This window comes from Cydia splendana, chromosome 10 (assembly GCF_910591565.1).
Source record: "Cydia splendana chromosome 10, ilCydSple1.2, whole genome shotgun sequence".
Classification (NCBI taxonomy): Eukaryota; Metazoa; Arthropoda; class Insecta; order Lepidoptera; family Tortricidae; genus Cydia; species Cydia splendana.
Genome location: NC_085969.1, coordinates 3,190,303 through 3,214,842, shown reverse-complemented (window position 1 = coordinate 3,214,842; position 24,540 = coordinate 3,190,303). Strand labels below are relative to the sequence as shown.

Sequence of the window (24,540 nt, the reverse complement as noted above, 5' to 3'; positions counted from 1 at the left end):
ATGATGGACACAGGAACAACATTTCGACAACAAAAAGTTTCGAAAGGTCAATTTATCAAACAAATAAGTATTGGTCAAATCACCATTGAGAATTTCGAACAGTCCTCCTTACTACCAGGGTGCTTAGCCAACTTGCCAATCGTTAACGCTCCGTAACGCGCATTAGTCATCTCTTTATCACTCTTCCGTATTAGTGTAACAGTGACAGTGAATGCGTTTCGTTTGCTGCGAAGCGTAATGACTGACATGTTGGCTACGCACCCAGGATGGTTATTTATAAACGTACCAAAATTTTTCTAGATAGATAATTATTGTCGGCAAAATTCAGTCCTAAAATCTGAACTAAATTATTCCAGCACTACAAAACGGTAGCAGATCAGAAGAGCTGACGCGGATGTCCAGCGGGTTTTTCAAGAACCGAAAAACCGCCGCCCGACGCTCCGCCAGAGTCAGCAGCAAGCAATCATCGACCTCTGAGCTGAAGAAGGTCCATCCTTCGCCTCAGCTGACGCTACGACCCCTGTTCTTCGAAGTGCCTTCGACGGATAATCAGGGATGTTTTTCGGGAAGGCAATGGCTGATGAAAGATATGGAGAAGGCTTTGGAGTCTAGTTCTTCGGGTAATTACAACTTTTTACTTCATATCTGTATCTGTAGGTAGGTAAATATGATATTATGTACAGTCAGCCAAAACTATTAGCTTAGTACCTCTGCATATTTTTTTTCGTTTCGTTGACTGTTACTAATATTGGTAGAACTTGTAAAATTAACCCTTTAATAAGTAATTTGGGTCAAAAGCAACATAACTTTTGACACTCTTTTTGTATCTAACCGGAACCCGAAAGGCTTGAATTCTTTTGTGTGCTTTTATAGAAGTAAATATCGAATAATCTCGAGTTATCTTAATAAAAACTGAATGCAATTACTCTAAATTTAACATTTTATTAGTAAATTTCATTTTTACCTACATTTCGTAAAGTTCTTTCTACACAGTACTAACTTTGACATAATTCCAGGTATCCTCATCGCCGGCGGCCCAGGCACCGGCAAAACTGCCCTAATTCTCCAACTGGTGCAGTACTCCTGCTTCGGCAGGAAACGAAATCACGACTACGAAGAGTTGCGAGAGCAGTCCGACATCCGAGAGATCCTGCCCGAGGAGTTGACTGCTGGGATGTGCACCCATCTCGCCTCGCATGTTGTCGCTTATCATTTCTGTCAGGTAAGGAATTTATCAGAACCTACCAAACTGTAATTACTAGTGGTTCTGTGGGTTGTATTTCCAAAAAAATGCATATAAATACCGAATTATCGAACCCGCTTACAAAATTTCACGAGAATTGGTTGAGAAACTTGAGAAATGCGAAGATGCGATGCTGTTCAAGAAAGCACGAGGGTTAGACAAACTTTGCCACCGAGTGAAATACAAAACATTTCACCAAAATCATTATTAATTCTAAAACTCAATTGTATCAGCCAACACGTGGAAATAACTTAAAATTTGCATCAAATTACTTTGCCACTCTTGTGGATAAATTGCAACTTCCAACAAAAATAAAGAGAGCCTTTACCAGCTCGCTGTGTGGTAAATAAGCATTTTTGCCCAAGCGGAAATGGACAGTAGAAACATATAGTATCCCAGGACGTGGGGTTTTAAAGTCTGCGTTTTTTGTTTTTTTTTCAGGCTGACAACAACAGTACATGTTTAGTCGGGGAATTCGTGCACTCCCTTGCAGCACAACTATGTCAAGCACCAAGACTCCAAGCTTACAGAGAATACCTACTCAGCGAGCCACATCTACTAGCCTGTCTTTCATTGAAGGAGTGCATAGCAGACCCGGATCTCGCGTTCATGAGAGGAATCATAGAACCACTCATAATACTAAGGAGGAACGGAAGCATAGACAGATCGAATAGTATAATACTCATTGATGGACTTTGTGAAGCTGAATACCATAGGCCGGACCATGGACACACGATAGCATCGTTCCTGGCTAAGCATGTGACGGAAATGCCTCAGTGGCTCAAGGTTGTAGCCACTGTAAGAACACAATTCATAGAATTAACCAAGCAACTGCCGTATACAAGACTAAGTTTAGACGATTCAGAAAATGTACATAAAGATTTACTTGAATACTTTAATATGAGAGTACAAAATGCACCAATAATAGAAACAAACATCAAATGCTCGACAGGAAAGATGGAAGGCGTTCACAACTCAGTGATGAAATTTGCACAGTACGTTTTACATCTGAGTCAAGGATCGTTTCTGTTCCTAAAGTTAATACTAGATCTCCTCGAAAGAAGCCATATTGTTGTCAAGTCAACGAATTACAAAGTGGTGCCAATATCTTTAGCACAGATATTTTTACTGCAGTTCAATTTAAGGTTCCCAACAGTACAGTCATTCGAAAAGGTCACTCACATACTGAGCGTATGCCTAGCTGCGTTATACCCTCTAACATTAGTTGAGATATACTATTCAGTGAATTCGCTGTTGGTTGACAAATTCCTTCCCTGGGATGAGTTCTGTCACAGATTCGACAGTCTGACAGACTTTCTAGTAAAGAGGATCGACAACACGTACATGTTTTTCCATCCATCCTTTAGGGAATGGCTGATGCGCCGAGATGACAATGAAAGCCCTAAATTCCTTTGTGATTTAAGGGCAGGGCACTGCGGAATTGCATTCCGATTGGCTAGAGTGCAAGCGCCTTTAGATCCAGAGAAGTCCATGGAACTCGGACATCACATTCTGAAAGCCCATATGTACAGAAATCTGGGTCCGGCGCAATTAGGATTATGTCCAAGGGACTTGCAAGCGAATTTGGTTGCAAGCAGTTCCTCCAATGTTGGTGAATCAATCGCGAATTTAAGGAACATTTACACGCCGAATGTGAAAGTTTCAAGACTAATGCTGCTTGCGGGTGGTTCTCCAAATCAAATTACGGACTGTCTTGGAAATGCTCCTTTGCTTTGCATGTATTCCTACCAAGGGATCTTGGCCATGGTTGGTCTCTTACTGGAGTTTGGCGCTGACCTTGAGATGACAAACTCACAGGGATGTACGGCGCTTTCTTTGGCGTGCCAAAGGGGTCATACTGATGTTGCCAGGAGGCTTATAGCAGCAGGTAAGGAAAGTTTTTGGTGCTTTCATTAAAATCAAAATGGCGATGAACCAGGATTTATACCTGTATTCAAAGAAACAACATGAAAAATTGTATGCAAAGTTGATCTATTTGTTTATAATCATAACCAAATGATATTTTTGAGGCCATGTACGAGTAAAAATTCATTTGACAGACGCCAAAGTATCTTCACTTCCCTCCCACTCAATCCTTGTACAACAATGAGACTAACAACCTTTCTGTTTTCAGGTGCATCACTAAGCCACACAGACACAGCCGAGCAGACTCCTCTAGTGCACGCAGCCAAGAATGGCCACAGAGACACGGTGATATACCTCCTCGGCTGCCAGACGGGGCGAGACGACCGAAACCCACTGGACTTCGACGATGATAACATTGAGCAAGTGGTGCCGGGGTCGAGACACGCGCTGATTGGCGCGGCGCAGAACGGACATTTGGATATTGTGGAGTATCTGCTTGATACTGCTGAATTAATCGTAAGGATTTATCAACCTCTTCAATTATTTTTATGTTTGCACCGGTACTTAAATAATTGTAACAGAAATCAAATTATCTAAATCCTGATCTGGGAAAATAGACATCCAACGTCGTACATATCTGTCTCTTGTGTTACTTTTGGCGTGATGTTAAACTATTCACTTTAAAAATTAAAAACTATTTAGACTGAAGACTGTCACCGCGTGAGTCGCGAGTATTTTAGTCCCCTGAGTTACCCGAAACATGACATGTTTTCAAAGCTTTTCAAACACTGATTTCTCTAATTTTATATCAATGCTACACAAAAAATATTTACACATATTCAGCCAGGTTTTTTCAAACTTCTTTTTTTTTATTCCAGCCCGACGGTATCTGCCCAGTAACCGGCGAGACAGCCCTCACAGCCGCCTGCTCAACCGGCAACGCCGCTATCGCCGACGCCCTCCTTATCAGAGGAGCCACTGCCTACTCTTTAAACGCCCGTCAACTATCACCCCTAGCTTTAGCAGCTAAGAATGGAAGAACAGCGTTGGTGTTGAGACTGTTGGATTCGGGAGCTGATGTGATGGGGTCGGGAGGAAAAATTCCATTGATTCTGGCGGCTGCTGAGGGTCATGTTGATGTTGTTGAAATGCTGTTGGAGCATGGTAAGACAATTTATCAACCATAAGCATCTTTATTTGCCGTATAGTCATTATAGTCAACTACTAAAGTGTGCTCCCAACTTAACCTACTACTCCCGTATCATAACCGGATATTTATTCTTGCCATCTGAAATCAGTACCCACAGCATTCTGTATCCTCTTCTTTTGCCTCTTGTGCAACAATATTTTATCTAACAAACAAATCCTGCAAGAGATATACTTGCAATATATTTCTCTTGTCTCCTTGACCTGTGTTTACTGATAATATTTTCCAAAGGTTTTCGGTGGTCGTCTTCACTATGGCACTGTTAAGCAATTAATGTTTATGTTTTTATTGTAGGTGCTGACCCTGATGCAGTCGATGCTGACGGAATTTCCGCACTTGGCTGGTCTTGCCTGCGATCCAGAATACCAACTATGGTGGCATTAATTGACCGAGGAGCTACTATAGGTAAACAAATATGTGATAAATCACCTCCTCCAATCCAATCCAATTTACGCCTTCATCATCTTTAATAAACGACGTTAATCAGTTAATTGCAAATTGACGTTGGTTAAAGCCCGTCAAATGTGGTTGGTGCAAATAGCCCTAAGTCAAACATCTTAACCGTAAAGTCATACCTAATAAATAATTTTCCACGTTAACTACAATTATCTACTTTCAGATCAACCTGACGGCAGTGGCAGAACACCTCTTGGCTTAGCATGTGGCGGATCAGCTGAGCTGGCAGAGATACTCCTGGAGAAGGGAGCCTCGTTGGAGAGGGTGGACCACAGCGGACTGAGGCCTTTGGACCGGGCGATTGGACAACGGAATGTTCCTGTAAGCATATTATGTTAGATAATCCTTAGGTTGTAGGTATATTGACTCAAGTCTAAGTCCAGTTATTTCAGATAGCTCACCAATTTTCATCAGGATTAGGGATTGCCACTCAGAGATCAGATCCATCTGAAAACTTCTGGTCTGACAAGTTTCCGCAACTTTATAAATAGCGCATATTTTGCTTGTCGACATGATCTATAATAAATGAAAAATATTTATTGGTTTTGTGCAATATTTTTTTTTTATTAAATTTATATTTTTTATATTTTATTTTAAATTTATAAAAACCTATGAGGAATGTCTAGGAATGCGTGTTACAATGTTTTAACTTGTTTACAGGTCGTCAACTGTTTCCTGAGAAAAGGTGCGAAGCTCGGTCCGACAACGTGGGTTATGGCTTCAGGAAAACCTGAATTCATGTGAGTATTTTTTTAAATTAACTTTAAGATTTATTTTCTTTTTGATAATGCAACAACACATCTGACCTACTTAGTTCCAGCTACACCAATTTAATAGGGACATTATATTTATATAGCAATCACAGCTGACATTCTTTTTCCATTCAGGCTAATCCTCCTTAACAAACTCCTCGAAGACGGCAACATGCTATACCGCAAGAACCGTCCTTCAGAGGCGGCCCACCGCTACCAATATGCCCTAAAAAAGATCAACCCCCTCATCAGCGATGAAGGCTTGACTACTCCGACTACGCCGGTGCCGCATGAACATGTGTCGGCGTTTCTGCAGTTGAAGACGAATCTGTTGCTGAATCTGTCGAGGTGTAAGAGAAAGTTGAATGTAAGTAGATCATAAAATGTGTAGAGTTCGCTTGAAGAAGTAACTGTATTTATATGCCACCCAAAAACAGTTCTCTATTAGATAGAGATAAGTATATTATATAAGAAGATATTACGTAATATCAATGATTATGCCACAAATTAAAATCCCGATCGACAATCTCTTCCAATATTATATGTAGAGGTAGGAAAACTGACTCATTAACTTTAATTTTCTATTTCAGGAACCATCAGAAGCTTTGGACCTCGCCGCTCGTGCGTCCGTACTCCGCCCTAACGCCTTTGAATGTGCCTACGCCATGGCCCGCGCCATCCTCGCCCTCAACAAGCCTTCAGAAGCCCTTCCTCACGCCAGGCGAGCCCTCCTCTTAGCTCCATCCACAGACTTACCCACCATACGAACCCTCAAAGCGCTCCAATCGGAGATTTTGTCCAGGATAAACGCGGGTACTCATAGTCTGAACGGGGATAGCCGATCAGTCAGGAATTTTGATACGATAAGTTTGAATATGCCTTAACGCAACCCAGTGGAAATTATATGGCTGTAACAATTTTTTGTTCATTACTTATTCGAAATTTTGTATCATGTAAATGTTTGACTCTCTTATTGTGTTGTGTATTTATAATAAGTTGCAACTTAGATTTTTCTGTGGCAAGTGAAGAAGCATTAATGTTCTTTAATGCAAAGTGTATTATAATTTGTTCTTTCAATGCAAGTTTTTAAGTGTGTATATTTTAATCTTTAGCAAGCAGGTTACTTTTGAGTTATAATGATGTACAATCCCCGTAATATAGTTATTTTCTGTTGTTTTTGCAGTTTGCAAATGTATGAAACATCATCGTGTGCTATTCGTAGGTAGGTTTTATTTTATGTGAATACATGACATAGCTGTGTAAATATATTATTTCTAAAATAGTTGAAGCATTGAGTCCACATTAAAAAAATGTTGACTTGGATTATTTTTTACAATGGTTGCTTGCCATTAAATATTCAATGAAGATGCTTTAAATAATTTGCCTTACTATTATTTAAATATTTATAAAGTGTAATGACATTTAGTCGTAGATTCAATTATTTCAAAATATTTAATTTAAGTTCATTCTATCGCCTTTCCACGTAGTAGTTTAACAGTATACGTCCTTGCAATCTTTATTTTAATTTTAATTCTTTGTTATTATTTTGTTGATAAAATGAGTAAAACTCATTCGCCCATCTCTTGCTTTATTTTAATTTATTTTAAAAAGTTTAGTTCTTATAAGAAAATTCACTAGGGTTGTAATTAAAGGCAAGATAAGACAATTTTCGTGTTTTTCTTTATGTATAAAACAAATAAAAAACTAAGTGTGATTTATAAGTATCCTTTATTGATAAGTTTATTTATGTGATGCATTCAAACATTATTTAAATTATTTGGTATATGCATGTTCTAAATTAAATTTACTGGCTATATTCGACATTTTATAGAAAAGACTGACATTGATTATTGGTTCAACATTATCATACATATATTTGTAACTAAATATACATATAGAAGATATTATAAGTACAATAGATACTGTGAGTATACATATATTATTAAATTTTTCATATTGCTTCAAATTGTTTTTTATTTAAAACCTTAGTCACGTAGGTAAACACAATCATTAATTATTCCTTATCATATAATTGATAGATATGATAAAATTACCAGTCTAAGCATATTAAAAATGACAAATTTTATTTACCACAAAACTTTGTCTCCTGCGTTACTATTAAACCTTTTCTATCGGGATTCTTCAATGAGAGAATATTATTGACAGTAAGTAATTAATTATTAAGAGTAAAATAGTCTCCTGTGTTACCAGAAAAAGTTTAATTTTTTTTGTTGTAAAATAATGGTATGCATCAAGGCAACCCAGGGCCTCCTCTCAAAACTGAATCACGGCGCCCATGTAAGTTTAAAGGCCCAAAATTGCTATGCATCTGCTGATACACTGGCAACAGAATTTTAATCGGTCGAGCCGTAGGATTCACATCTATTATCCTAACTGGTGGCACATTGCCAGTATCTAAAATGCCAAAGTCGTACTTTTTAGCAACTTTAGTTTTTCTAACAATGACTTGTTGGGACTTTGGGGGGAAGAAGATATAATGGAATTGGTTAAGCATTTGTTCAGTTTGTTCCTTCGTTGCATTTTGATTTGCCACCGAGGAGTGGGAGATTTCGTTCAGCATTTTGTAGCATTTCGGCGATGATTTGCGGGCCGATAATGGGCAAGTCTGAAAAAAGAAAAATTATTAAATCCCTACTCTTTTTTAGAAAAAAAAATGTTTTGAGAGATCTTTTACTAACCGGACTCTTTACTATCCGGTCTAAGTATGGGCGATTGTGCACTACAATGAATTTTACTGTCCGGCAGCCCGAGTTTTTACGGTCCGATATGGCACGCCATTAAATGTATATAGTAGCTTGTGCACTAGACGTAATTTTACCGTCCAACATTTTACTTTTCGCCATTCTGGACAGTTTTTTTCCGGTCCGAGATGACAGCTATGAAAAACGTGTTTATGCTTGTGCACTGCGTCTGGAATTAGTATAATTCATGACTTGGCCGGGCGGGGGCGGGCTAGGGGGGGTGTGTGTTTCATGCTACTACGCCGCACCTGCGAGTAAAAAGACGGACAAGTGCACAAGCCAATCATCCGTTCTTTTCATGCCACTGCGCCGCACCTGCGAGTTAAAAGACGGACAAGTGCACAAGCCAATCATCTGTTTTTTTCATGCCATATCGGACCATGAAAACTCAGACTGCCGGACAGTAAAATTCATTGTAGTGCACAATCGCCCTATCTGTGCACCTCGTTGGTATGCGACTCCGCGCGAGCGCCGTAATAACGGTAATAGCAGATATTGTGACCGGGTAGTAGGACTCAAGCAAGTGAAGACAGCTCATCATAGGAGAACAGAGAAAACAAGAGAGAGCATCCCCAAAAATGGAAAGAGACCCAAGAACACTGTCTCGCTTACACAAATCACCATATTTACTTCTTCTTCTTCCTCGCGTTATCCTGGCATTTTGCCACGGCTCATGGGAGCCTGGGGTCCGCTTGGCAATTAATCCCGAGAACTGGCGTAGGCACTAGTTCTTAAATCACCATATTTGCTTATTACCAAATAACTTTTCGGCCGTAGATTTTAGCAATCCTTTTTTTGGGCTGTGCCGGGTGTATAATCAAGGATCTAGCTAAAAAATACATACCATCAACATAGCGTCGATCAAATTCAACAACTTCTTTGGCGAGCTGCAATGGTTCCTATACATCGGCATACTAGTGAATGCGCTTATATACGCATCATGTAAGGCGAGCCATTCAGTATGAGTCCTTGTGAAGTCGTTTATGTTGGCCTTCATCTTGAAATAGTCCATGAACTTGTATTTGTTGAGAGAACCCATTTTGGAAAGCAGGCAGGTTGTAGACTCTGTTAGTTTCTTACACTGAAAATAAAAATTAATATTTGAATACTAAGTTCAACTTTGATTTATGTAATCGATAGAGTTAAAATGTCCTTTCCAGTAAAGACAATTTAAACATATTTTTCTCTAATATCTCAAGGCAGATATCCATTATAAACGCAATCAGACCCAGAGGGCCCAAATAGCGACCACCATTTCCAATTTCGAGCCTCGGATTCATATTTGATAGGATCTAGGATCTGGAGGACCCTCTGTTATCAACGTTCAACACACTTTCCCACTGGAAGTCAGTTTTATATTTAACAAGCCTTCGGAATTAACGTAATAATGAAAAACTTCTTTAGATCCACAAAAGACAGTATCTTGATGTCGACTATATAATGATATGGCTCTGTACTTACCCCAGCTACTGGTTCGTGTTTCTTCACAACAGGCACCACGTGCGTGGAATACTCTAGACGACTTATGGAGCTCACGCCGCACTCTTGTAGAACTGTGTCGTATTTAATTACCCTAGGGATATCGCAAAATTGATGACGGTTCTTCTGAAAACAAAATTTTGATTAGATATATGGAGGAACGCAAGTGATGCAAGGCGATCTAGAAAAAATACAATAATATAAAAAAATCATATTATAGGTTAACTTACAAACAGGCCTTTGGCTGAACTGATTTGGCAAACAATGTCGTTTGTTGCAGTGCTTGAATGCTTGCAGGGGTCGTTCTTCTTCAAAGTAGGACAATTCTGTAAAATAAATGTAGGTAAATGAGTACTTATAAAATTGCAAAAACCTATTACTTCAAAATCAATTAATGGGTAGGTGATCCATTAATAAAAAAAAACAGCTATTCTATAAGATACCTACCAGAAGAGACTGTTCATATCTATCAAAAAATACTAGAAACTAACTCAACAGATTATTGAGCATTATAATAGAGAACTTGGTAACAGGAAAAATAACTAAAAAAATCTTGAACTGAACTTACCTCAGACAAAACATCAAAAGTGCAAGCCAAAACCTTGTTAATCTCACATTCTGCCTCATAATTCGTTATCGGCCAAGTCAGACACTTAGTGACCACCCTAGCCTTAGCTTTGGACCAAGATGGGTGTTCCATAGTCAGGTTGTTTAGCATTTTAGAGAACGCATCCACGTCAACGGTGCCTGCTTCGGTGATGACGTTTAGTTTGCGGAAGACGCATGTTTCTTGGGCGCACTGGAAAATATATTATATGAACGAGGTTGTTATTTATGATACTACTTGAATATTATTTATTTATTTATTTATTTAATCTTTATTGCACATAAGAAAACACACTGTACAAAAGGCGAAATTAATGCCGTAAGGCATTCTCTACCAGTCAACTTTTAGGCAAAGCAGATAAGTTGTTATCGCTGCGGCAATTAGTTAACATCGTTATTAAGCGCAGGATCGGGCCGAATTGACCTGATACCTAAAGCCGATGTGACTCAGCGATAGCCATTTAAAAAAAATAGTTCAAGAGCTTAAAATTATATTCGTAGGTTACGGTAACACCAAAGACACTTACGGACAACGGCAGAACTTTCACATCCAACCTAGGTTTAGCTGTTGTAGTAGTTGTTGGCACTGGTGTAGTTGTAACAGCTGGATAATCTATGGTTAGTCGAGCTTGAGGGTCCCATTTCAACCGGAAGTCACAATCTGCCCGCCAAGATGGCTGAATGAAGCCGGACATATCGCAGCAATCCAGTGGGTCATCGGAAGACTGCAATTAATTCAAATAATTATAAATTGGGAAGCAATATGTAAATGGGTCAATTAATTATTTTGGCAATCATTGTAATGATTATGTCTCCTGGGTTACTTTTTAAAAACATGATTCTTTAGAATTTAAATTCACCAAACTCGCGTCTTACTAGTAGGTAGACATCTTGTAAGCATTTAGTATTTTTCTAGAGTTGTTACTGTGTTAGTTGTCCGGTGTCGTTACCATTATACCTAATAACAGTAAATAAAAAATCTTTTACGATGTACAGCGAGCTGCAAATTTGGATGGACACATTATGAAAGGAATTCATTCATAATGGCCATGCACTTTTGCAGCTAGATGTACAAATACGATGGTAACGTATACTTACATCATCGTTAACTGGTAGAGGAGGTAGACTCACTACATGTAATGTATCACCGGACTGTGTAGATTGCGTAGGTGAAGCCTCAGCTTCGATACCCGGTTCCTAAAAAAAAATATGCACCTCTAAGGGCTAGTTGCACACCATTCACTAACCCGGTGTTAACCGGTTAAACCTGGAATTACCATGGTTACCAGTACAGATTGGCACTTGGTTAACGGTTTAACCGGTTAACCCCGGCTTAGTGGGATGGTGCAAGTGGCACTAATAGATTAGCTTCAAATAGTAGTATAATACTTATAGGTAAGTTCATAACTACGACTATTTGTGTCATTTTCAACCATAAGGGTACATACTGTCGTTTGCTAATAAGGCGCTATTTCCATGAGGCTTCAGTTTGAATTCTACCTTATTGACAACGGACAATGTGGTATCTTTTAGTTGAGAACGTCACATTTTTTGATGACGTTTTAGCATCTGAATTTAGCAACTTTTACACCCCGCTTTTAGTCACGGTGACGTCTCCTGCGTTACTTTAAAATTTAAAAAAGGAATAAGAGGGCATGAACAGTTATTTTGAAAACTTATTCAATTATTTAATGGTGTTTTGGCGTAACTAAGCCAAAGTTCTAAAGTGTAGGTAACTATTTTTAAGTGGTTGAAATATAAAAAAAAAACACATTTCTTCTAATTTTTTAATTTATTTTACTATTTTTACTAAAATTGTGAGGTAGCAACGGTTTTTTCGCCCAAAAGCGATCTCTTCCAACCTTTAAAAGGTTAAAAACACGCAAAGAACGTGTATATAGTTAACATAGTGTATGTATATGTCATTGTATATGCAATCCTTCACGTTTAAGCGTACCATTTAATATTTACTCCTATTACAGGCCCCTCCCTGTAAAAGTTTCTTACCGGAGCTAGGGTGACCACACGGACGGGACTGTGTCTGTTATAGTGCATGACTTGTGTGAAGCCGCATTCGGTCAGCGTTGTATCGTTGAATAATTCTGGCAGGTCGCAGCATTTCGAGTTGAAGTACTGAAACAATGGAGGAAGATACCTAATTAACCTCGGAGTTGCAAATTGCAGCAGAATGTTCAATAGAAACGGAAATCTATGCCTTACGCCACACCGAACTAAGGAATACCTAAGTACTTAATATCATAATTGTAATGTTATAATAATAGCTGCACTGCAAGTCTTTAAACCTGGGGGGACCATATCTGGAATCCAGATATCGTATGTACATCCAGATTCTGGATGTACATATGATATAGTGCGCTCGGGGATGGTATCCGCCACGTGTATCCCTTACTTTTAGATTAAATTGTCTTAAAAGGCCTACGCGCTGTTGGCTTCGGCCCCACGCACGCCTGTCTAAGGTTTGGGAACCCATGGTCCCGAGATATGGAAAAGCCATACTATTAATATAATGTGTACATATTAACTCGGTTTAATTTGGCTATAATATTTAATATTTTACTAACAACATTTAAAAGAGAAACTTTACGGTTTACGTAAAATAGTGAATAATGAAATAATTTAAAATATTAGTCAACTAAAAGTACTAAAAGTTACTTGCCTTCTTGGGTTTACTTACGTATTTCATAAACCACGGCGGGCGTTGCTCGTATGATAAATTCACTTCTAGGTTTTCGTACAAGCTGGAAACAGAATGATTAATGATTATCGTGAGCGGATTAAGCTTTTCAAAATTAAAGATTAATTAGGAGTTTGATTTTCTAACGAAACCACTTAGCTTTGTCAATATTGTAAAAAGAAGTGAGATAGCCAAGTTCGATAGAACTGAGATAGGTAACATACCCTTGCGAGAACATATATTTGAAGCCAGCCAGCGATGAAACGTTTGAGCAGCCGTCATTCTTTCTCCAGGACGCATTTGGACAACTCTGTAAATAATGATTAGGTTAGAAATATTTTTAAATTGTATTAGGTAAGTTTGCGCCGACTTGAATGGAACAAAATGAGGCAGTGTCATTATCTAATACTAATACCTTTAAACGAGCAATTCTTGTTTAGGTAATATATATATTTCGTGGATCTCGGAAACGGCTCTAACGATTTCGATGAAATTTGCTATATGGGGGTTTTCGGGGGCGATAAATCGATCTAGCTAGGTCTTATCTCTGGGAAAATGCGCATTTTTGAGTTTTTATATGTTTTCCGAGCAAAGCTCGGTCTCCCAGATATTAAACGTATTATTTCATAGAAATTTGATATTAATAAGGACCTTATACCACACTATCACTGCAGATACCGTGCAGAGTTAGCTTGGTCAGACTCCATCCGTAGATTAAAAATATAACCAGATATCCTTGCAACTAGCGATAGCTAATTTATATGTAAATATCTGCATTTATATCCTATCTTTCTGTGACAAATTCTCACTAATTGACTAATTGTGATTTCAATGTATTTAACCTCGTAAGATAAGACCCACCATAGAAAGTTTTTCAATTTTCATTTTGAACCTTGTTCTATAAGTAAATTGACACGAAATTCGTTTGTTTTAAAAAGCAATTTAACAAAAGAAATGCTACTTTATATGGTTCATGTAAAGTTCAAATTAGATTGCAATGAATATGTACATTGTAATGTACATTTAGACTCAGGAGGTTAAAATAGGTGCCATAATGTCATATTTATTACCTCAATCAACTTTTCCACAGTGCATTGTAAGAGTGCTTGCCCGGGGCATGTGTTTGTGTAACGCCGCGTACGGTTGACGTAGCATCCTTCTAGGGCGGGCTCGACCGCGCCATGCCATGCTTCAGGCAATATTCCTATAAAAATATGTAAAGTCATGGTACAAGAATACGCCAAATATACGTTATACGTCAAATAAAAAGGTCGTGATATGCAATAACGTCTAGAGTTATACCAAGAAAAGTCTGCATCGATTTTGATAGCCCACGCAGTGCAAGTGTTATTTTAAACGTCAAACATCTATGAAATCATGACGTATAAATACCTAACTTGGACTGCGTGGGCTATCAAAATCGCTGCAGACGTTTCTTGGTCTAACTCTAGCTAAAGCATAAGCCGAGATTAGAAGTCAAACTAATAATGTCCCTACTATATTTATGTAGGTCCAACCAGACGCTCCTACCCCCTCCGTTTTATTTACGGTAGGCATATCATGGTTCATGGTGTCATTGACATTAGGTACGCAGATATTAAGTTTGTTTAGAATTCACAGATTTGTCTACTACTATCAAAATCTCTGCAGACTTTTCTTGGTCTAACTCTAGGTAGGATTAGTAATTAGTAATAGTAATTACTAATCGTACCTAGTACCTAGCTGCTCGTAAATGATTTTACTGAGCTTCTTTAGATTATTATCGTGACGCACCTTTCAGAACTTGGCGGTATTGGTCTCGTGCAGGCAGCGAATCACCTAGGCCGAGTTTGTTGTTGATGCACGTCCATTCTCGACACTAAAAAAAGAAAAACGCGATCATTGAAAATTTAAAAAATAACTTCATGTTTCGTCGGGCATAACTGCTTAACCTCTAGCTAGAGCAAAACTCTAAAAGCCTTAAAGGGGTAATTAAAAATGTTAAACGTGTGATCGTTTCGGACATTTTTGTTTTTTTTTTCAATTGAATTAGAAAGAAACGTTTTGACAGGTTGTAAATACTAAAAGTATTTAAATCACGTCGATTCGGTGTGAATGGACGGACTAATGCAAAGCAATAGATAGACCAACAATTAGTTCTTGCGAAAGTGTTAATTTCAATAATAATTGAAGTAAATGGCAAATGACTTACCAGACGTGCATTTTTCATGTAAGATTTCCCGAAGTCATCGCTGAAGGCCTTGAAATAGTTAATTTATTATTAATTAGACTAAACATTAAAAATAAAATGACGCAAGAGAATTATACGAATCATGGTATTATGGTATTTTCATCTAAAAAAAATATTCACTTATAACTTTGCACGCCAAACCGCGGCAGAAAACTGTGCGCATTTCAACTGATTTTAGTGATTTCGTGACATTTTGAAACTGCCAGCCAATTATATGAAAGAAAATGAAATTACCGTGTGTAAAATAAATAATAATAACAGTATTTTCATATCCGTGACACTATTCGAACGTCGTAGAATAAACTGAGCGATAAAGATGGCCTCGTCCCGATGTGGGGTCACAAGTTCGTTGATAACTTTATTTTTTGCGTTTAATCGTAAGTTGAAACAGAGGCTGTGTAAGGATGAACAAGCTTTGTTATTATCAGGGAGTCAATTGTTATACATAATATATCACGGTGCCGAGCCAAGATGCCAATCATTTGGGCCGTAGCAAACGAAACGCTAATGTTTCTGTCGCATGGAAGAGTGATAGAGAGAGATTTAACCGTTTCGTTCGCTACGGCTAGGGTTTGCACGACGGATCCGAAATGTATGGGAATATCCGCGGATCCGGATCCAGATCCGGATAATTTCATACATTTCGGATCCGGATTGCAAACCCTAGCTACGGCGCAAACGATTGTCATCTTGGCTAGGCCTTCTGTTAGATATTAACATTACTCGTTCGCAACTTATCGTTGCCAGTTGAGTAAGTACGCCGTTTAACCAATCTGTTTTAAAAATCCCAGAAAGTTTAAAACAGCGCCATCTAGTGAGTATTTAATAAGTATTTTTCGATTATTTATACAAAAAAATAGGGGGAGAAGCTGTTTCCGCGTTTGTGCCATGTTTACAAGACATGTTTTGGCTTGCCTTTGCCGATTTGGCTGCTGTTTTAGGTAAAGTTTACGTGCTACACGAACTAGATGGCGCTGTTTTAGTAATTGACTTTTAGTAGCTGTTTAAATAACCATTGAACCCTTATTAGGAACTATTACAGTTTACAGTGGTCGTCGACTCAAACTAGTCTAGTAGGCACCATACAGACATAACATAAATATATGTTACGCAAATGTTCATGCCAAGTATTACGTAAATAATTTAAGCATGTCGTTTTAAAATTACAGCGTAATTCGATCGCATTGGATCAGCTTTTAGGCGGCGGGTTCATGTGACTCTTGGGCAAAGAACACAGAGCGGTGTGACACACAGAGCGATGTGACATACAGAGCGATTTGACACAGAGCGATTTGACACACAGAGCGGTGTAGTGAGTATTATATTCTTTGGAGCGGTGTGACACACAGAGCGGTGTGACACACAGAGCGGTGTGACACACAGAGCGGTGTGACACACCGTGATACGAAATTTCAAATCGCTTGACTGCGTGCCGCCTCCGCAGCAGCGGCTGTGGGGAGACACTCCTGACTTCGGGCAAACTCGGTTCCGTTCGGCTCAGCATTGCTCCGAGCAATTATTAAGGTTGGTACAACTTGACGATCTTTTGCGTGCACGACCACAGATAAGATAAACACGTGAATTTTTACAACCCTAAATAGCCGAAAGGGATACATTAGAAAGGGATAGCATGTTTCGTCAGTGAATCGCTGTCAAACATCGGTTTTGTAAAAAGTATCCTTTTTGTACGGTAGTACTATTATTTATTCTGTGGCAGCGGTGCCACAGCGCTTCGTGTGTTCTGCGCCTTAAGCGCAGGAAGTAACTTAAAATCAAAATAAAACAACCAAAATATTCGTAACTTAATTTATTTATATATCCATAAATAAACTAATTTACATTAGTACTACTTACACGAAACAAGCAAAACCAAAATGTCAGACTCGAGAAAACCCCGATAATAATACGTTAAAAACGGCCATACAAAATGTAAGAAATAACGATTTTCCTCGTACGTAACTAAGTTACATAACCAATATTACATGTTATAGTTTGTGGATACATATGTTACGTTCTCTAGGTACCGTTTGATACCACAAACATAGACCGGACCAGGAACAGATATCCATAACCAATAGCATCCCGGACGAAAAGTGGTTAAGGGCGACGTGTAACGAACACTCGTGGACGTCAGCTGCCGCTCCGTTGGTGTGAAAAACGGCAACCACCCAAACACGTAAAAAAAAACATCGTAGGCGTTATTATTTTTATATAATCATTCAATACTGGTTATATAGCTAAGTTATGTATGAGAACAAGATGAAGTAAAGGGAATCCCACTGATATAACAGGAGAGGTTGTATATTATGCCAGATATATTTGTAAAATATGGTTTCAGTGTAGCCCATAATTGCCATTTCACAAAATAACACCACTACCTACTAGGTTAGGAAGAGTAGGAAGCTATTATATTTAACTATTTTATAAAATTATGCATCGAATGGTTTGCTAGCAACTATAGTTTTCCCAAATAAATACCCCGTGTCATTGAAGTGAATAAAAGTAACCATTTTAATAAGGTGGTAAAATGGGTGGTAAAAAAACGTACCTACTTCAAATTAAATTTCTCTTAAACAATACTAACTTTAATAAACGTAAAGTATGAGAATTTCACATTTTTTGTTGTTTTTATCTAAAAAATCGAATAAAAATATGATAAACCCTAATTCCGGAACCAGTTCCGGAATTCCGGAATTGGAATCCAATACCGAAAATCAGTTCCGGAATTGGAAACCATCCGATATTGCAAGCCCTAGTTCTAGGAATTACATTTCGCAAGCGGCAATTATGAGCTTACACCAAGCATTTTGTTACAATATTCGAAATTACAATACAATTTCGGCAGCCAAACAAACCACTTTTAGCTATTTTTAGGCGAAACCCGTAAAATGGCAGTTGAGAGTTTGATAATATTGTACAATCAATATTTTGATGTCATATACCTTTATGCTTATGAATTTATGAAATATGTAGGTACATCAAAATTTGTTGTTTTTGAGAATCCCCTTTTAAATACTTAATATTCGAAAAAACCTCTGTAAAAAGAGGCTTTATTCCTGATATCACTTCGATCACTTATTTATGGTTAGCAGTTCAGATTATCTCACAAAATGAAGTCAAAAATCACAGTTATTACATCATATGTTAGAAAAAAATAAGGGCTGATGACAAAATAGATAAATGCAGGATATAATTGTCTTCTCAAATAAAAATTACTGTTGTGGGTCACTTTTGCGTCACCCTTTTTGCGAAAGAAACAATTAAATATTCAACTCATTAAACTAATTTAATTTTAGTGAGAGCATGAGATATTGCATGATGATCGAATAAAGTATATAAAGCACAATTTAACTTGTAAATTTTAACAGTCAACTACTGCATGGAAGTAATACATTTAACGAATACAATCAATTTGATCAACAAAATACGTAAATGTGGTATTCCACTTATCCAATTTCTTAGTCCAATGCGTCTCACATTTTGCTTAATGAGAGAGTGAGACAAATTGACATTGGACAGGTGGAATACCACACCATAACATAAAGATAACATCAAACTCGAGGGTTATTTCTTTATTCTTAACCACATATTCTATACCATAGATAAAACAATGCTACGGCACGTAAATTAATCCACAATTATGCAGTCGCAATTATGAAGCGTGATGGCCTAGCGGTAAGAGCGTGCGACTTTCAATCCCGAGGTCGCGGGTTCAAAACCCGGCTTGTACCAATGAGTTTTTCGGAACTGATGTACGAAATATCATTTGATATTTACCAGTCGCTTTTCGGTGAAGGAAAACATCGTGAGGAAACCGGACTAATCCCAATAAGGCCTAGTTTCCCCTCAGATGGCAGTCGCTCTCGTAAAAACTAGTGCCTACGCCAATTCGTAAGATTAGTTTTCAAGCCGACCGTAGGCTCACATGAGACGTGGCAAAATGCCGGGATAACGCGAGGAAGAAGGAAGAAGAACTATGCGGTCGCAAAATTGAGTGCTAGTGTAGATGCTTTTGAGTCCACTGGATTACCAAAGTGGTTAACAATTTAATAACTATATCCTCCTAAGGCCCAAGGTCCTACCTAAAGTACTTATACAGTTCGATGAAATTTAAATGATATTCAATTGGAACAGAGTCGCATTTGTTTTGTTTCGTTCAATTTTCAAACAAAACCAAAATCAACTCTATTCCCTGCACTAAAAGTTCAAATTTCAGTGGCAAATTCTGGATTTTTCATTTCATATGGCTGGGCCTTAGGATAAGCAGTCATTTACGCGTCTTAGTATTATTTTGTCTAAAGTTTCAAGCAAAGTAAAGGCAAAGTGATATAACTGAAATATGTACTCATAGAGATCAAACTACCAGATTTTTACTCATTAAGTAGACCAAATAATTATCCCAGGTGGAATGTTATCAAATCAATATTTTGCGTAAAAAAAGATACAGCCCTCAAGATGTTTCCTAACAGCAAATATTTCAAATTTTGAACAATAAAATGCTAGTTTGTATAATAATTATTATGCTTGAAATGACGATTATACGCGTACTAAGCGTTTTAATAATGCTCTGCATTCATCAACTGAACTCCCTTATTAAAATTGGACCTGTAACAAAAGAAAATAGATATTTGTTTATCATTTAAAGTAGATAAAATTAAGAAAATTTCGTAGAGGCCGGTAACTAGCCACCTGTGTTAATTCTATTCACGTATAAACAGAATTCATTTTAGTGTAAGGTGGCTAGTTATTGAAGGCTGGCCAGTTATTGAAACCGTATACTAAAATGAATTCTGTTTATAGGTGAATAGAATTCACTTTTAGTTTAGGGTGGCCAGTTATTGGCAGGTGGCCAGTTACTGACGAATTAGGTACCCTAATGTAAACAATCCAATTTACCTTCATTACTTCGTAATTTAGCAACATTTTAGGAAAATCATGATCCTATTAACGGCTTATAAAAGTTTTCATTTGTGCAATAAAACCAGCCATCTGTGAAAATGTCAACTGCCTAGCTATCACGGTTCATGCGATACAGCCTGGTGACAGACAGACAGACAGGACGGACAGACAGACGGACAGCAGTCTTAGTAATAAGGTCCCGTTTTTACCCTTAGGGTACAATATAATGCATAGTTCCTTGAAATTCGTAAAGCCCCGTCTCCATATCGCGCGGCAAACTATCGAACATTGGCTCGCGAGGCAGCCGCGCGCAATGGATACCGGGCTGCCGCGCGAGCCAACTCGATCTGATCAATGTTCGCTAGTTTGCCGCGCGATGTGGAGATGGGGCTTAAGAGTTTACTCTGTGTAAGGTGATTCAGTACTACCCACCTAATTTTCCTAATGTGCTTTTCGGTGATCACAGGAAGGCGCCGAAGCCAAAGGCGCGCTTAATGCTCTCGAAGTAGTATCGCTTCCAGTTCTCGCGCGTCTGGTCTACCTCGGCCGCTGGTACCAGGTCCTGCTTCACTGTTACTAGTGTGTGGTCGTTCTGAAATTAAAATAACAAAGTTTGTCCTTATCTGTCATCTTGACTTATGTATATGTAAGAAAGGAATAAAACGTCGGGTGACAAGCAAAACTCACTAAGTACTATCAAAAAATTAAAGTAACAATGCACTTTATTACACTTGTATAACGGTTTATTGTCCAAGAATTTCAATGATGTTAGTTAGTGACTTTTGCTTGTCACCCGATGATAACATAATTTAACTAAATCAGGCCCATAAAGTTTTATGAATAAGGGGGTTAGCCTCATATATTGTTACATAAAAGTAGACATATCAGTACATACAGTACCGGTCAAAAGTTTAAGTTCACCCTACATGTTTTCAGTAAAAATTAGTACCATTGTGTGATTATTTTTTGCAGTTCAGATGTTGAAGCTCTGGGCAATGCTTAAAGAATACGTTTAAAGTGGCAAGGCCATATGGCTCAGCATTTGCCGTCATTCGTATAAAATTTTAGGGAATGAGTTGTTTAGAAATGTACGTAAATTGTGTCTGACTAATCAATCACATCTCTGGAAACAAATTTCGACATCTGAACTGCAAAAAAATTTCGCACTAAAGTACTCATTTTTACAGAAAACGAAGGGTGAACTTAAACTTTTGACCGGTACTGTAGAACTCCCATCTACTACTAGCCTATATTAGACACTATCCTCTAAGTTTCAAAGAAGCAAGCCAAAGGAGCAACTGTTTCTCCAAATGATATAATTATGTGTCAACAGAGTCTAATTCTATGAGAGAGTCAGTACTCAGTCACTCAGTACATCAGTATGTCTAACTACTTGCATGAGAATGAAGATGTGGTCAGAGATTTTATTTATTCATAAAACTTTACGGGCCTGATTTAGTTAAATTATGTTTTATCCCTTTCTTACAAATACATAAGTCAAAATGACAGATAAGGACAAACGATTATTAGCTAATTGAGGTTTGTAGTGCGTTTATGAATAAGAGGTTTAGTGTCGGTTGCACTAAACTGTTTGTCATCGTTAAAGAGTTTGCAAAATTTTATTGTCTGGAAAGTTTCATAGTAACCTGCCGCGGCGCGCCGGGTGACGTTGATCAGTCTGTCAAGTGCTGATGGTATAACTAGCGCTTAGCCTCATATATCTACATAATTATATGAGAAATGATGCGGTCAGACTTAATGGATTGCAATTCTAAAAGATGTCAACTTATTTTCTATGACAATGTCAAACCAACATAAAGACTCCGTCACACAGGCGCGTGAGCGGGGCGCGCCGCTTTTTCTTATAAAACGCTCACGCCGCGCTCACGCCCGGCCCTGAAAACGCGCCGGTGTGACGGAACCTTAAAGTGGATTCTTCTAACGTAAATCTTTATTCCTAACTATTCAATCACCATTTCTGCCTTTGAGTTGAAGCTTAAAAGTAGCCAAACTGATTTAAACAATAGTTCTATCAACAAGTGAAAACCACAGTCAATCTAATTTTGGTTTCAATTAATATAAATAAGGAGTTAATTAAACTCTATCTATAAAGTCGAAATTAAATGCATTATTGCTTCTTATTTATAAGATAAATTAAAAATTTAATGTTAGTGGTTTTATTTTAAATAAAGTACATTGGTTTGGTTGGTATTGATAATAAACCGGCAAAGTGCGAGTCGGACTCGCGCCCGCAGGGTTCCGTACCATTACGCAAAAAAACGGCAAAAAAATCACGTTTGTTGTATGGGAGCCCCACTTAAATATTCATTATATTCTGTTTTTAGTATTTGTTGTTATAGTGGCAACAAAAATACATCATCTGTGAAAATTTCAACTGCCTAGCTATCACGATCCATGAGATACAGTCTGGTGACAGACAGACAAACGGACAGACAGCGGAATTAGTAGTAGGATTAGTAATAGGGTCCCGTTTTTACCCTTTGGGTATGGAACCCTTAAAACCTATCATTAAAAATATCAAAATAAACTAAAATGCAAATACCTTCTCATCAATATTGATGGTAACCTCCGAGAAGTGTTGATCAGGCCACTGCTTGTATCTCCAATACTGCGTGATCTTCTTCCCCGGCACCAACTCTCTGAATTCCCCCGTAATATTTCCCCCAAACAGGGCAAACTTCCCACCCTTCTCCGCCTCCATTTTCACATGGCCCTGCGTGAAAGCTGTCACCATTTCTATTCTAGTCAAAGCGTCGTAAAACTCTTGTCCTCTGCATTGGAATTTCTCTGAAAGTTCTAGACTTTTTGTGTCTAATTTGCAACCAATTTCTTTCTTAGGCGCGATTATAGGTTCCATGTTGATTTTTTTGTTAAAACCGCTGGTTATTGTTGAGACATTGTCGGGCTTGACGGAGGATTCTCCTTTCTTGGGGAGGATGAGGCCTTTTGAGAACTCCTCTTTGAGGCTCCGAATGTACTCTTCAAGCTGTTTCCGGATTTCTTTCTTGCCGACATTGTGCATGAATGCTTTTACTCTTTGGGATTCCTCGCCACTACCTTTTATTGTGACTGTCATCTGTAATTTATGAGAAGTTTCAATTTAATATTTTAAACTTTCGCGTTCAAAACACATATTAACTCACATATAGAAATGGGTCTATTGCAAATTTATAAAGGTAGTAAAATAGATCCACAATAGACCGTCTATAAATGTGAGTTAATAAGTTTCAATTTAGTTATGAATTGTGTTCAAAAGAACATTCAGCTCTAGATAAGGCTTTTGAATTAAAATGTTTACATATCCTCCTGGCAACTGGGTATCCAAATTTTGCTAGCATAAATTTATTTCTATCAAATTGACAGAGTCAAATATTAATTTGGGCCCATGTATTATGTTAAAGAAGCTTCCTTCCACCTAACAACCAGCTGGCAGGTTAAAAAAACAAACAGAAACATCATAATTATATTATTTTTTATCATTTGTGAGCACTTAACTTAACCATGAAAACAGGACCTCAAGACCCTCAAGTTATGATGTTATCAATTACTAACATATAATAACAAATTTAAAAATTTAAATTAGACATCATAGTATCAGAAATGACTTGCAATTCTATTACATCTAACAGCTGCAAATGTACTACTTTTCTAGGTTATGTCACATAAAGGACACTCATACCAATGCAAGTACTCAAGGAATTCCAAATTCAAAATACTCACATCCACCTCGCTAACGTCGTTTTCCTCCGACAGGTTGGGAATATGCACTTCCCCCTTGGTCACCTCACTGCCTCCTGAAATGCGGCCTTCCCACTTCAACTTAATGTCCCACTCGTAAAAGAATATCAGCTTTCCTTTTCTATTATTCGCCGACGCCTCTCCATCAATCTTCTCCATCTCAGTAATCTTACAATCTACACCATTTTGGGCTATTTTTAAATTGTTCAGCAACTCTTTTAGGCGTTCCTTCGACCATGGACCAGCATTCTTTTCCGTCCAGTGCCAGTTGTTGACGTTTGTGGCGTCGGGCCGCTCCTCCACGATCCACCGAGGGTCACCTTCGCCCCATTTAGCCATGATCGCACTCTACACAAGGTATTTCACACGTTCTATTGAACACTAAAAGTCCTCGTAATAAACGTCAGTTAACCGCAGCTGATGCTTCAAAAGCTTTATTCGATGCTAATACACCACGCACGTGCACCACAAGGACAAACTCGAGAGATTACAGTCAAAATTTACAATTTTAATTCGACTAGAGCGTTTCCAAGCAGCGCTAGAAATCGTAAATTCATCATAAGCATGACAATTCGAGAAACGTCGT

The 24,540-nt window shown here is 38.1% G+C and overlaps 3 protein-coding genes across 6 annotated transcripts in view; 1 reads left to right on the top strand and 2 right to left on the bottom strand.

Annotated features, from left to right (window-relative positions):
* LOC134794157 (protein TANC2) overlaps positions 1-7,490 on the top strand; it is a 202,906-nt gene extending 195,416 nt beyond the window's left edge. For all 3 annotated transcript variants that reach the window (XM_063765872.1, XM_063765870.1, XM_063765871.1), the window contains 10 exons: positions 357-620; positions 1,017-1,222; positions 1,685-3,131; positions 3,378-3,625; positions 3,988-4,273; positions 4,611-4,721; positions 4,936-5,093; positions 5,433-5,512; positions 5,660-5,891; positions 6,115-7,490. In XM_063765872.1, the coding sequence (XP_063621942.1) occupies positions 357-620; positions 1,017-1,222; positions 1,685-3,131; positions 3,378-3,625; positions 3,988-4,273; positions 4,611-4,721; positions 4,936-5,093; positions 5,433-5,512; positions 5,660-5,891; positions 6,115-6,408 (3,326 nt within the window). In that variant the 3' untranslated portion in view covers positions 6,409-7,490. The remainder of the gene's footprint in view (positions 1-356; positions 621-1,016; positions 1,223-1,684; positions 3,132-3,377; positions 3,626-3,987; positions 4,274-4,610; positions 4,722-4,935; positions 5,094-5,432; positions 5,513-5,659; positions 5,892-6,114) is intronic.
* Positions 7,234-15,625, bottom strand: LOC134794168 (uncharacterized). 2 transcript variants are annotated; one of them, XM_063765888.1, is made up of 14 exons: positions 15,531-15,625; positions 15,258-15,305; positions 14,840-14,924; positions 14,137-14,270; positions 13,291-13,376; positions 13,067-13,130; positions 12,379-12,504; positions 11,470-11,568; positions 10,899-11,096; positions 10,334-10,564; positions 9,996-10,091; positions 9,748-9,891; positions 9,131-9,367; positions 7,234-8,150 (listed from the first exon to the last, which is right to left on the bottom strand). In XM_063765888.1, the coding sequence occupies exons 1-14, from the start codon at positions 15,564-15,566 to the stop codon at positions 7,776-7,778; spliced, it is 1,959 nt and encodes a 652-aa protein (XP_063621958.1). In that variant the 5' UTR covers positions 15,567-15,625; the 3' UTR covers positions 7,234-7,775. The 2 variants fall into 2 exon arrangements, with proteins under 2 accessions (XP_063621958.1, XP_063621959.1); XM_063765889.1 differs by having other exon boundaries at positions 9,748-9,888.
* Positions 15,626-18,349: 2,724 nt separating this feature from the next.
* On the bottom strand, positions 18,350-24,540 carry LOC134794187 (activator of 90 kDa heat shock protein ATPase homolog 1). The gene is made up of 4 exons (XM_063765924.1): positions 23,937-24,540; positions 22,759-23,292; positions 20,628-20,787; positions 18,350-19,901 (listed from the first exon to the last, which is right to left on the bottom strand). The coding sequence occupies exons 1-3, from the start codon at positions 24,291-24,293 to the stop codon at positions 20,656-20,658; spliced, it is 1,023 nt and encodes a 340-aa protein (XP_063621994.1). The 5' UTR covers positions 24,294-24,540; the 3' UTR covers positions 18,350-19,901; positions 20,628-20,655.

Coding starts and splice junctions, on each gene's coding strand:
- LOC134794168 (XM_063765888.1), bottom strand. CDS start 15,566: ATGAAAATACTGTTATTATTATTTATTTTACACACG. Junction 14,925..15,257: donor ACATGAAAAATGCACGTCTG/GTAAGTCATTTG, acceptor TTCTTTTTTTAG/TGTCGAGAATGGACGTGCAT. Junction 12,505..13,066: donor CGCCGTGGTTTATGAAATAC/GTAAGTAAACCC, acceptor CCATTGTTTCAG/TACTTCAACTCGAAATGCTG.
- LOC134794187 (XM_063765924.1), bottom strand. CDS start 24,293: ATGGCTAAATGGGGCGAAGGTGACCCTCGGTGGATCGTGGAGGAGCGG. Junction 23,293..23,936: donor ACGACGTTAGCGAGGTGGAT/GTGAGTATTTTG, acceptor CATAAATTACAG/ATGACAGTCACAATAAAAGG. Junction 20,788..22,758: donor CCATCAATATTGATGAGAAG/GTATTTGCATTT, acceptor TTTTAATTTCAG/AACGACCACACACTAGTAAC.